This window comes from Coregonus clupeaformis, unplaced genomic scaffold, assembly GCF_020615455.1.
Source record: "Coregonus clupeaformis isolate EN_2021a unplaced genomic scaffold, ASM2061545v1 scaf1275, whole genome shotgun sequence".
In the NCBI taxonomy this organism is placed as follows: Eukaryota; Metazoa; Chordata; class Actinopteri; order Salmoniformes; family Salmonidae; genus Coregonus; species Coregonus clupeaformis.
In genome coordinates this window covers 86,042-98,672 of record NW_025534729.1, presented here as the reverse complement: position 1 = coordinate 98,672, position 12,631 = coordinate 86,042, and the positions used below count along the sequence as shown (strand labels likewise).

At 48.8% G+C, this 12,631-nt stretch overlaps 1 protein-coding gene across 1 annotated transcript in view; it reads left to right on the top strand.

The window, feature by feature from the left end:
- The window catches only part of LOC121560083 (bone morphogenetic protein receptor type-2-like), a gene marked incomplete at its 3' end in the record, with an annotated part of 129,182 nt that overhangs the window by 42,731 nt on the left and 73,820 nt on the right, over positions 1-12,631 (top strand). Inside the window, exon 3 of the mRNA XM_045217934.1 lies at positions 677-876. Within this exon, the coding sequence (XP_045073869.1) occupies positions 677-876 (200 nt within the window). The remainder of the gene's footprint in view (positions 1-676; positions 877-12,631) is intronic.

The following is a 12,631-nucleotide window of genomic DNA, read 5'->3' as shown; positions in this document are numbered from 1 at the left end:
CTGGTTTTACTATTTATAGGTATGTGTTTGGGTGAAATTAACATTTTTGTTTTATTCTATAAACTACTGACAACATTTCTCCCAAATTCAAAATAAAAATATTGTCATTTAGAGCATTTATTTGCAGAAAATGACAACTGGTCAAGATAACAAAAAAGATGCAGTGTTGTCAGACCTCGAATAATGCAAAGAAAATAAGTTCAAACTTTTGAACGGTAGTGTATATCTATGGGTGCTGGTGGAAGAGACTCTGAGTAACTCTGAGTTTTATCTCATGTTTGATATTAAAGACAGGAGGAGAGGAGATTAAATATTGTCCTTTTTAAGTTGACTGCTGCTCCTAAAAGGGTTCATTCGTTAATTGGCATGTGAAGTGAGTGAATGGATGAATATTAGAGAGTGAACTGGCTCTCTATCTTATGAGGAAGGAGAAACATTTACCTTTTAAAGTCTACAGACCAAGCTATGTTTATCTCAGTATGGTGCTGTGATCTTGTGATGTAAATGTGACCAGGCCTTTGGCCCCATAGAAATGATATACAACATAGAAGCTATATAGAAGCTGTGTTTTAGGATCTAGGATCTCTATCCACTCTGACCCCTAACCTCTGACCCCTGCTGTGTGATGTCATCCTCTGACCCTTAACCTCTGACCCTGTTATGTCATCATCCCCAGACCCGCGGCCGCTGTACCGTGAGGAGACCGTCGTGATCGCCCTGGCGTCTGTCTCCATAGTAGCATTGCTGATTTTGGCGCTGTTCTTCGGGTACCGCATGCTGAGTGGAGACAGGAAACAGGGACTACACAACATGGACATGATGGAGGCAGCAGCCTCAGAACCCAGTCTCGACCTGGACAGCCTTAAACTACTAGAGGTGAGTAGTGGTGTTGTAGTACTCAGGGTTACTGTTACTAGAGGTTAGGGTCATTATGACATGATGGAGGCAGCAGCCTCAGAACCCAGCCTCCACCTGGACAGCCTTAAAGGGCAACTCCACCACTTTTCAACCTCATGTTCATTATCTCCAGCACCATACCACTGTCTACATATGTGAAAACAACATGTTTCTATGATCTGTTGTTAAAAAGATAAGAAGAAAGGTCCTATAAAATGGTGCTCAAAAAATGGCGCTGGAGAAGATGGCTGCCGTTTTACAGCCCTCTAACCAATTGTACTATTATGTGTGTTTTTTCGCGTTATTTGTAATTTATTCTGTACATAATGTTTCTGCCACCGTCTCTTATGACCAAAAATAGCTTCTGGATATCAGGACAGCGATTACTCACCTCGTATTGGACTAATATTTTTTCTTCAACGAGTCGGACGTTAAGGATATCCTACAGACACCCGGCAAGGCCCAAATCCCAGTCATTCGCATGAGAAAGAGACAGAGATATCGTGGACGTAGGTCGGGGTGCCTTGTAAGGATTCGACGGCGAGCGAGTAAACTGCGGCTCCCATCAATCCTATTAGCCAACGTACAATCATTTGAAAATATATTGGACGACCCAACATTAAGGTTATCCTACCAACGGGACATTAAAAACTGTAATATCTTATGTTTCACCGAGTCGTGGCAGAACGACGACATGAATAACATACAGTTATACGCTACATCGGCAGGATAGAACGGCTGACTCCGGTAAGACAAGGGGTGGCGGGCTGTATATATTTGTAAACAACAGCTACGGAAGTCTACGGAGGCCGAGCAGTTGCCATACCAGGCAGTGATGCAACCAGTTAGGATGCTCTCGATGGTGCAGCTGTATAACTTTTTGAGGATCTGAGGACCCATGCCAAATATTTTCTGTCTCCTGAGGGGGAATAGGCATTGTCGTGCCCTCTTCACGACTGTCTTGGTGTGTTTGGACCAAGATCAGTTTGTGGACCACGGGAATTATTTGCTAGGATAATAATTGCTTGTCAATGAATTAAATGTAATACAATGGCAATCCGGGTTATATGTTAGAATCCTACGCGTGAACTGCCGACATTATTACGCATATTAATTGATAATGATGGAAAATAGGATATGCATAATTTAAAAAAAAATAGTTATATATATATATATATATATATATATATATATGAGGTGAAAGCATTGGAAATGCTTTTGGCGGTTAATCTGCTTCTGTTTTGTGGGTGGTACTGTGTGCTGTTTTCGATGGATGGGTCCTGGCCTCTCGGGGCCTTAGGGATTCGGAGGGACGTGGGTGGGAAGCTGATCACTGGGATGACGGCTCAACTTGGGATGGGGAGAGGCTTTAGCGGGGGAATTAGTGGAGAACAATTGAAGGGTTACTCCGTAGCAGTGCAAATATCACGGTACAGCTATATGGACACTCAATCATTACGCAATTTTTTATTGGTAAATTTACAAACATATATAATGATAAATAGACTTGAAACTTGTATCTCATTATGGTGTATGGTGAAATAAGTATAGCCGGTTATAATTGTAATGGCTTAGCTGATAATAACAAAAGAAGAACAATATTTACATGGCTCAAAGAGAAGGAATATAATATCTATTGTATACAGGAAACTCATTCAACAATTCGAGATGAAGTAGCGTGGAAAAAAGAATGGGGGAAATATACTTCTCCCATGGGCAAAGAAATTCAAAAGGGGTGATGATATTAATTAATAGTAATTTCGATCCGAATGTGCAAATTGTACAAATAGATACACAAGGTAGATCCATTCCCCCCCCCCAAAAAAATAAAGAAAAAATAAAGAAAAAATTTAAAAGATAAACAAAAACGAAAAAAAATAAAATTGATCAGTTTGTGCTGACAACGGCCAGTTGACACCAGAGTTGACAAGATATAAAAAACTGATCTGGGAGCAGGACATAGCAATGTATCAACAAGGGGTGGCGGTCTGTGTATATTTGTAAACAACAGCTGGTGCATAAAATCTAATATTAAAATAAATAATAAAATAGGTCATTTAGCAGACGCTCTTATCCAGAGCGACTTACAGGAGCAATTAGGGTTAAGTGCCTTGCTCAAGGGCACATCGACAGATTTTTCACCTAGTCGGCTCGGGGATTAGAACCAGCGACCTTTCGGTTACTGGTACAACGCTCTTAACCACTAAGCTACCTGCCGCCCATTAAGGAAGTCTCGAGGTTTTGCTCGCCTGAGGTAGAGTATCTCATGATAAGCTGTAGACCACACTATTTACCAAGAGAGTTTTCATCTATATTTTTCGTAGCTGTCTATTTACAACCACAAACCGATGCTGGCACTAAGATTGCACTCAATGAGATGTATAAGGCCATAAGTAAACAGGAAAATGCTCATCCAGAGGCAGCGCTTCTAGTGGCCGGGGACTTTAATGCAGGGAAACTTAAATCCGTTCTACCTAATTTCTACCAGCATGTTAAATGTGTAACCAGAGGGAAAAAAACTCTAGACCACCTTTACTCCACACACAGAGACGCATACAAAGCTCTCCCGTGCCCTCCATTTGGCAAATCTGACCATAACTCTATCCTCCTGATTCCTGCTTATAAGCAAAAACTAAAGCAGGAAGCACCAGTGACTCGGTTAATAAGGAAGTGGTCAGATGACGCAGATGCTAAGCTACAGGACTGTTTTGCTAGCACAGACTGGAATATGTCCCGGGATTCTTCCGATAGCATCGAGGAGTAGCTCCTGAGTGGCCCAGTGGTCTAAGGCACTGCATCGCAGTGCTAACTGTGCCACTAGAGATCCTGTCGCAGCCGGCCGCGACCGGGAGGCTCATGGGCGGCGCACAATTGGCCCAGCGTTGTCCAGGGTAGGGGAGGGAATGGCCGGCAGGGATGTAGCTCAGTTGATAGAGCATGGCGTTTGCAACGCCAGGGTTGTGGGTTCGATTCCCACGGGGGGCCAGTATAAAAAAATATGTATTCACTAACTGTAAGTCGCTCTGGATAAGAGCGTCTGCTAAATGACTAAAAATGTAAAAAAAATGTTAAAATGAGTACACCACATCAGTCACTAGCTTCATCAATACAGTGCCTTGCAAAAGTATTCACCACCAAGCTAGTGGCACAATGAAGACCAAAGAGCTCTCCAAACAGGTCAGGGACAAAGTTGTGGAGAAGTAGAGATCAGGGTTGGGTTATAAACAAATATCAGAAACTTTGAACATCCCACGGAGCACCATTAAATCCATTATAAAAAAATTGAAAGAATATGGCACCACAACAAACCTGCCAAGAGAGGGCTGCCCACCAAAACTCACGGACCAGGCAAGGAGGGCATTAATCAGAGAGGCAACAAAGAGACCAAAGATAACCCTGAAGGAGCTGCAAAGCTCCACAGCAGAGATTGGAGTATCTGTCCATAGGACCACTTTAAGCCGTACACTCCACAGAGCTGGATTTTACGGAAGAGTGACCAGAAAAAAGCCATTGCTTAAAGGAAAAAATAAGCAAACACATTTGGTGTTCGCCAAAAGGCATGTGGGAGACTCCCCAAACATATGCTGTCAGGAACTGATGTGGATGTGGTGTTGTAGTCAGGTTCAGGACACAGAGGCTTAGTCCAACAGACTTTACTAGTCATCAAGTGATCAAATACAAAACACGGGCCTCGAAACAAACAGAGGCGAGCGATTACGCAAACTGTGCGTAAGAACACCAAACAAAATAAACAGAGCAGAAACACGCAGCTCCTACCGACAGGCGGACAATAACACACAACACAAGACTAACCAAACGAGAAACTTATAGGAGACATAATCAACCAAACAGGAAACAGGTGTACACAATCAGACAAAACCAAACAGACATCGAAAACATCAAACGGTGATAGCTAGTACTCCGGGGACGACGACCGCCGAAACCTGCCCGAACAAGGAGGAGGAGCAGCCTCGGCAGAAACCGTGACAGTACCCCCCCCCTTGACGCGCGGCCCCAGCCGTGCGCCGACCCCGGCCTCGGGGACGACCAGGAGGACGCGGAGCAGGGCGCGTAGGGTGTCCACGGTGGAACTCCGTCAGGAGAGACGGGTCTAGGATGTCTCTCCTCGGCACCCAGCACCGTTCCTCCGGACCGTACCCCTCCCACTCCACGAGATATTGGAGACCCCCCATCCGACGTCTCGAATCCAAGATGGACCGAACAGTGTCACGCGGAGCCCCTCGATGTCCAGTGGGGGGCGGAGGAGTCTCTCTGATCTCATCGTCCTGGAGTGGACCAGCTACCACCGGCCTGAGAAGAGACACATGGAACGAGGGGTTAATATTCTTATAATCAATAGGCAGTTGTAACCTGTAACACACCTCGTTCAATCTTCTCAGGACTTTAAAAGGCCCCACAAACCGCCAAACCAGTTTCCAGCAGGGCAGGCGGAGGGGTAGGTTTCTGGTAGAGAGCCAGACTCGATCACCAGGTGCGTACACCGGCCCCTCACTGCGGTGGAGATCGGCGCTCGCTTTCTGACGACGGATGGCCCGCTGCAAGTGGACGTGTGCCGCACCCACTCATCCACCGCAGGAGCCTCGATCTGGCTCTGCTGCCACGGTGCCAGAACCGGCTGGTAACCCAACACACATTGGAAAGGGGTTAGATTGGTTGAGGAGTGGCGGAGAGAGTTCTGGGCCATCTCTGCCCAGGGGACATACCTCGCCCACTCCTCCGGCCGGCCCTGGCAATACGATCTAAGAAACCTACCCACATCCTGGGTTCACACGTTCCACCTGCCCATTACTCTCCGGGTGGTAACCCGAGGTCAGGCTCACCGAGACCCCCAAACGCTCCATAAACGCCCTCCAGACTCTGGAGGTAAACTGGGGACCTCGATCAGACACTATATCCTCGGGTACCCCGTAGTGCCGGAACACGTGGGTGAATAGTGCTTCGGCGGTCTGTAGGGCAGTAGGAAGACCCGGCATTGGGAACAGACGACAGGCCTTAGAGAACCGATCCACAATGACCAGTATAGTAGTATTCCCCTGTGAGGGGGGAAGGTCTGTGACGAAATCCACCGAGAGGTGGGACCATGGTCGTTGTGGAACGGGCAGGGGTTGTAACTTACCCCTGGGCAGGTGTCTAGGCGCCTTACACTGGGCGCACACCGAACAGGAGGAGACATAAACCCTCACATCCCTGGCTAACGTTGGCCACCAGTACTTAGCGCTAAGGCAGTGCACAGTCCGGCCAATACCAGGATGTCCAGAGGAGGGTGACGTGTGAGCCCAATATATCAGTCGATCCCGAACCTCGAGCGGAACGCCTCCGACCCACCGGGCACTGTGGAGGACTAGGGTCGATGCATACGCCGCTCGATTTCAGCATCGACCTCCCATACTACCGGTGCCACCAGACAAGACTCCGGCAGTATGGGAGTGGGCTCAACGGACCTCTCCTCCGTGTCATACCGCCGAGACAGTGCGTCTGCCTTACCGTTCTGGGACCCAGGGATGTACGTGATCTTAAATACGAGACCGGGCTAAAAACATGTTCCACCGCGCCTGGCGAGGGTTCAATCTCCTAGCTGCCCGGATGTACTCCAGGTTACGGTGGTCAGTCAAAATGAGAAAAGGGTGTTGAGCCCCCTCAAGCCAGTGCCTCCACACCTTTAGGGCCTGTACCACGGCTAACAGCTCCCTGTCCCCCTACGTCATAATTTCGCTCCGCCGGGCTGAGCTTTTTGAGTAAAAAAGCACAGGGGCGGAGTTTAGGTGGCGTGCCGGACCGTTCGAAAGTACGGCCCCAATACCGGCCTCTGACGCGTCAACCTCTACCTGAAATGGTAAAGCGGGATCCGGATGCGCCAGCACCGGGCCGTGAACAGGTCCTTCAGTCTCCCAAAAGCCCTGTCCGCCTCGACTGACCACTGCAAACGCACCGGACCCCCTTCAACAGAGACGTTATGGGAGCTGCCACCTGTCCAAACCCCGGATAAACCTCCGGTAGTAATTTGCAAACCCCAAAAACCGCTGCACCTCTTTAACAGTGGTTGGAGTTTGCCAATTACGCTACGGCTGACACTCGGTCAACCTCCATCTTCACCCCTGCCGCAGACAACTGATAACCCAAAAGAGATAGACTCCTGGAAAAACAGACATTTCTCTGCCTTGACATACAGGTCGTGCTCCAACAGCCTCCTCAACACTCGGCGCACCAGGGCTACATGCTCGGCTCGGGTAGAAGAGTACACAAGAATGTCATCAATGTACACGACCACACCCTGCCCCTGCATGTCCCTGAAGATCTCATCCACGAAGGATTGGAAGACTGAAGGAGCATTCATCAACCCGTATGCGCTCCTGAGATCTAATTTTGTGAAGAACCGCGCCCCGTGCAATGACTCCGTCATAGTCGCAATCAGCGGGAGTGGATAACTGTATTTCACCGTGATCTGATTGAGACTACGGTAATCAATGCACGGGCGCAAACCTCCATCCTTCTTCTTCACAAAAAAGAAGCTCGAGGACGCAGGGGAAGTGGATGGCCGTATGTATCCTTGTCTCAGAGATTCGGCTATGTAAGTCTCCATAGCTCTCTTCTCCTCTTGAGACAGAGGATACACATGGCTCCGTGGAAGCGCTGCTCCTGCCTGGAGGTCTATCGCACAATCCCCCTGTCTATGAGGAGGCAACCGCGTCGCCCTCGATTTACTGAACACGATAGCCAAATCCTCATACTCGGGGGGAATGTGCAGCGCGGGCACCTGGTTTGGACTCTCCACCGAGGTCGCCCCCATGGAAACACCTAGACATCGCCCCACACACTGAGCAGACCACTCCTTAAGAGCCCTCTGTTGCCACGAAATAGAAGGATTATGGGTGATCAACCAGGGAAGCCCCAACACCACCGGATACGCAGGAGAGTCAATCAGATATAGCTGAATAGTTTCCTCATGACCCCCCTGCGTCCTCATCCTAAGTGGCGCTGTGACCTCCCTAATCAACCCCGATCCCAGGGACGGCTGTCTAACGCATGGACAGGAAATGGGGCGTCGACTGGAAGAAGGGGAATTCCTAGTTTCAAACAAAAATGTCGATCAACAAAATTCCCAGCTGCGCCTGAATCTACTAGCGCCTTATGCTGGGAATGAGGTGCAACCTGTGGAAAATGTACAGGTAAGCAGACGTGCACAACAAAGAGCTCTGGGTAAGTGGGACGCCTACTCACCTGGAATGACTCCCCAGTGCGTAACCTGTCATCCTCTCCCCTAGGAGACCCTCCCCAGCACCTGGCCGTAGTGTGCCCTCCACGGCCACAGTTGGTGCAAGGGACAGCCCCCCTCGGGCTCCTCCTCCTCCTCTCTCTAGCGCCAGCACCTCCGAGCTCCATAGGGCTCGGCTCAGAGGTGCTGGAGGGTGGAATGGACGACCCCCACTCGGAACGACCGCGGGTTGCCAGCAGGGTGTCAAGCCAGATGGACATGTCCACCAGCTGGTCGAAGGTGAGGTGGGCATCCCTGCAGGCCAACTCTCGACGGACGTCCTCCCGTAGACTACAACGGTAGTGGTCGATGAGGGCCCGCTCATTCCACCCTGCATCCGCCGCTAGAGTCCGGAACTCCAGTGCGAACTCCTGTGCGCTCCTCCTCCCCTGCCGGAGGTAGAACAGACGCTCCCCCGCCGCCTTCCCCTCAGGTGGATGGTCGAACACTGCCCTGAAGCGGCGGGAGAACTCCGCGTAGGTGATGGTGGCGGCGTCTATTCCCCTCCATTCGGCGTTGGCCCACTCCAACGCCTTGCCGGTGAGACAGGAGATGAGGGCGGAGACGCTCTCGTATCCCGAGGGCGGCGGGTGTATGGTAGCCAGGTAGAGTTCCACCTGCAGGAGGAACCCCTGACACCCGGCTGCGGTACCATCATATGCCCTCGGGAGCGAGAGCCGAATACCACTGGGTTCCGGTGCAGGAAGAGAAGGACTGGCCGATGGTGATGGTATGGTGTGCGGAGGTGTGGGCACCTCTCCGGTGACCAAACGGCGCAGAGTGTTAGACACCTCGTTCATGGCGACCCCAAGTTTCCGGATCATGGTGTCCTGATCGCTGATCCGTTCCTCCAGCGACTTGGGTGCCGCCGCTGCTCCTGCTGACTCCATGGGGGTGTGTTATTCTGTCAGGAACTGATGTGGATGTGGTGTGGGAGTCTGGCGCAGGACACAGAGGCTTAGTCCAACAGACTTTACTAGTCATCAAGTGATCAAATACAAAACACGGCGAGCAGAGGCGAGCGATTACGCAAACTGTGCGTAAGAACACCAAACAAAATAAACAGAGCAGAAACACGCAGCTCCTACCGACAGGCGGACAATAACACACAACACAAGACTAACCAAACGAGAAACTTATAGGAGACATAATCAACCAAACAGGAAACAGGTGTACACAATCAGACAAAACCAAACAGACATCGAAAACATCAAACGGTGATAGCTAGTACTCCGGGGACGACGACCGCCGAAACCTGCCCGAACAAGGAGGAGGAGCAGCCTCGGCCGAAACCGTGACATACAGTGGGGGAAAAAAGTATTTAGTCAGTGACCAATTGTGCAAGTTCTCCCACTTAAAAAGATGAGAGAGGCCTGTCATTTTCATCATAGGTACACGTCAACTATGACAGACAAATTGAGAAAAAATAATCCAGAAAATCACATTGTAGGATTTTTTATGAATTTATTTGCAAATTATGGTGGAAAATAAGTATTTGGTCACCTACAAACAAGCAAGATTTCTGGCTCTCACAGACCTGTAACTTCTTATTTAAGAGGCTCCTCTGTCCTCCACTCGTTACCTCTATTAATGGCACCTGTTTGAACTTGTTATCAGCATAAAAGACACCTGTCCACAACCTCAAACAGTCACACTCCAAACTCCACTATGACCAAGACCAAAGAGCTGTCAAAGGACACCAGAAACAAATTTGTAGACCTGCACCAGGCTGGGAAGACTGAATCTGCAATAGGTAAGCAGCTTGGTTTGAAGAAATCAACTGTGGGAGCAATTATTAGGAAATGGAAGACATACAAGACCACTGATAATCTCCCTCGATCTGGGGGCTCCACGCAAGATCTCACCCCTGTGGGGTCAAAAAGATCACAAGAACGGTGAGCAAAAATCCCAGAACCACACGGGGGGACCTAGTGAATGACCTGTAGAGAGCTGGGACCAAAGTAACAAAGCCTACCATCAGTAACACACTACGCCGCCAGGGACTCAAATCCTGCAGTGCGAGACGTGTCCCCCTGCTTAAGCCAGTACATGTCCAGGCCCGTCTGAAGTTTGCTAGAGTGCATTTGGATGATCCAGAAGAGGATTGGGGAGAATGTCATATGGTCAGATGAAACCAAAATAGAACTTTTTGGTAAAAACTCAACTCGTCGTGTTTGGAGGACAAAGAATGCTGAGTTGCATCCAAAGAACACCATACCTACTGTGAAGCATGGGGTGGAAACATCATGCTTTGGGGCTGTTTTTCTGCAAAGGGACCAGGATGACTGATCCATGTAAAGGAAAGAATGAATGGGGCCATGCATCGTGAGATTTTGAGTGAAAACCTCCTTCCATCAGCAAGGGCATTGAAGATGAAACGTGGCTGGGTCTTTCAGCATGACAATGATCCCAAACACACCGCCCGGGCAACGAAGGAGTGGCTTCGTAAGAAGCATTTCAAGGTCCTGGAGTGGCCTAGCCAGTCTCCAGATCTCAACCCCATAGAAAATCTTTGGAGGGAGTTGAAAGTCTGTGTTGCCCAGCGACAGCCCCAAAACATAACTGCTCTAGAGGAGATCTGCATGGAGGAATGGGCCAAAATACCAGCAACAGTGTGTGAAAACCTTGTGAAGACTTACAGAAAACGTTTGACCTGTGTCATTGCCAACAAAGGGTATATAACAAAGTATTGAGAAACTTTTGTTATTGACCAAATACTTATTTTCCACCATAATTTGCAAATAAATTCATAAAAAATCCTACAATGTGATTTTCTGGATTTTTTTTTCTCATTTTGTCTGTCATAGTTGACGTGTACCTATGATGAAAATTACAGGCCTCTCTCATCTTTTTAAGTGGGAGAACTTGCACAATTGGTGGCTGACTAAATACTTTTTTTCCCCACTGTATGCAAGGTGAATAGTTATGCACGCTCAAGTTTTCTGTTATTTTGTCTTACTTCTTGTTTGTTTCACAATAAAATATATTTTGCATCTTCAAAGTGGTAGGAATGTTGTGTAAATCAAATGATACAAATCCCCCAAATATCCATTTTAATTCCAGGTTGTAAGGCAACAAAATAGGAAAATGACAGGCAACATCCGCACTGAGCTGGTGGGACTCTAACCCGGACGCTTATGAGAAATCCCGCTATGCCCTCCGACGAACCATCAAACAGGCAAAGAGTCAATACAGGACTAAGATTGAATTGTACTACACCGGCTCCGACGCTCGTTGGATGTGGCAGGGCTTGACAACTATTACAGACTACAAAGGGAAGCACAGCTGTGAGTTGCCCAGTGACACACGTCACCAGATGAGCTAAATCACTTCTATGCACGCTTCGAGGCAAACAACGCTAAAGCATGCATGAGAGCATCAGCTGTTCCGAATGTGATCACGCTCTCTGTAGCCGATGTGAGTAAGACTTTTAAGCAGGTCAACACTCACAAGGCCGCAGGGCCAGACGGATTACCAGGATGTGTACTCCGAGCATGTGCTGACCAACTGGCAAGTGTCTTCACTGACATTTTCATCATGTCCCTGACTGAGTCTGTAATACCAACATGTTTCAAGCAGACCCCCATAGTCCCTGTGCCCAAGAACACTAAGATAACCTGCCTAAATGACTACCGACCCGTAGCACTGACGTCTGTAGCCATGAAGTGCTTTGAAAGACTGGTCATGGCTCACATCAACACCATTTTCCCAGAAACCCTAGACCCACTCCAATTTGCATACCACCCCAACAGATCTACAGATGATGCAATCTCTATTGCGCTCCACACTGCCCTTTCCCACCTGGACAAGAGGAACACTTACGTGAGAATGCTATTCATTGACTACAGCTCAGCGTTCAACACCATAGTGCCCTCAAAGCTCATCACTAAGCTAAGGACCCTGGGACTAAACACCTCCCTCTGCAACTGGATCCTGGACTTCCTGACGGGCCGCCCCCAGGTGGTGAGGGTAGGTAACAACACATCTGCCACACTGATCCTCAACACGTGGGCCCCACAGGGGTGCGTGCTCAGTCCCCTCCTGTACTCCCTGTTCACCCATGACTGCATGGCCAGGTACGACTCCAACACCATCATTAAGTTTGCCAATGACACAACAGTGGTAGGCCTGATCACTGACAACGATGAGACAGTCTATAGGGAGGAGGTCAGAGACCTGGCCGTGTGGTGCCAGGATAACATCCTCTCCCTCAACGTGATCAAGACAGGAGATGATTGTGGACTACAGGGGGGAAAAAAGAGGACTGAGCACGCCACTATTCTCATCGACCGGGCTGTAGTGGAACAGGTTGAGAGCTTCAAGTTCCTTGATGTCTACATCACCAACAAACTATCATGGTCCAAATACACCAAGACAGTCCTGAAGAGTGCACGACAAAGCATATTCCCCCTCAGGAGACTGAAAAGATTTGGCAGGGGTCCTCAGATCCTCAAAAAGTTC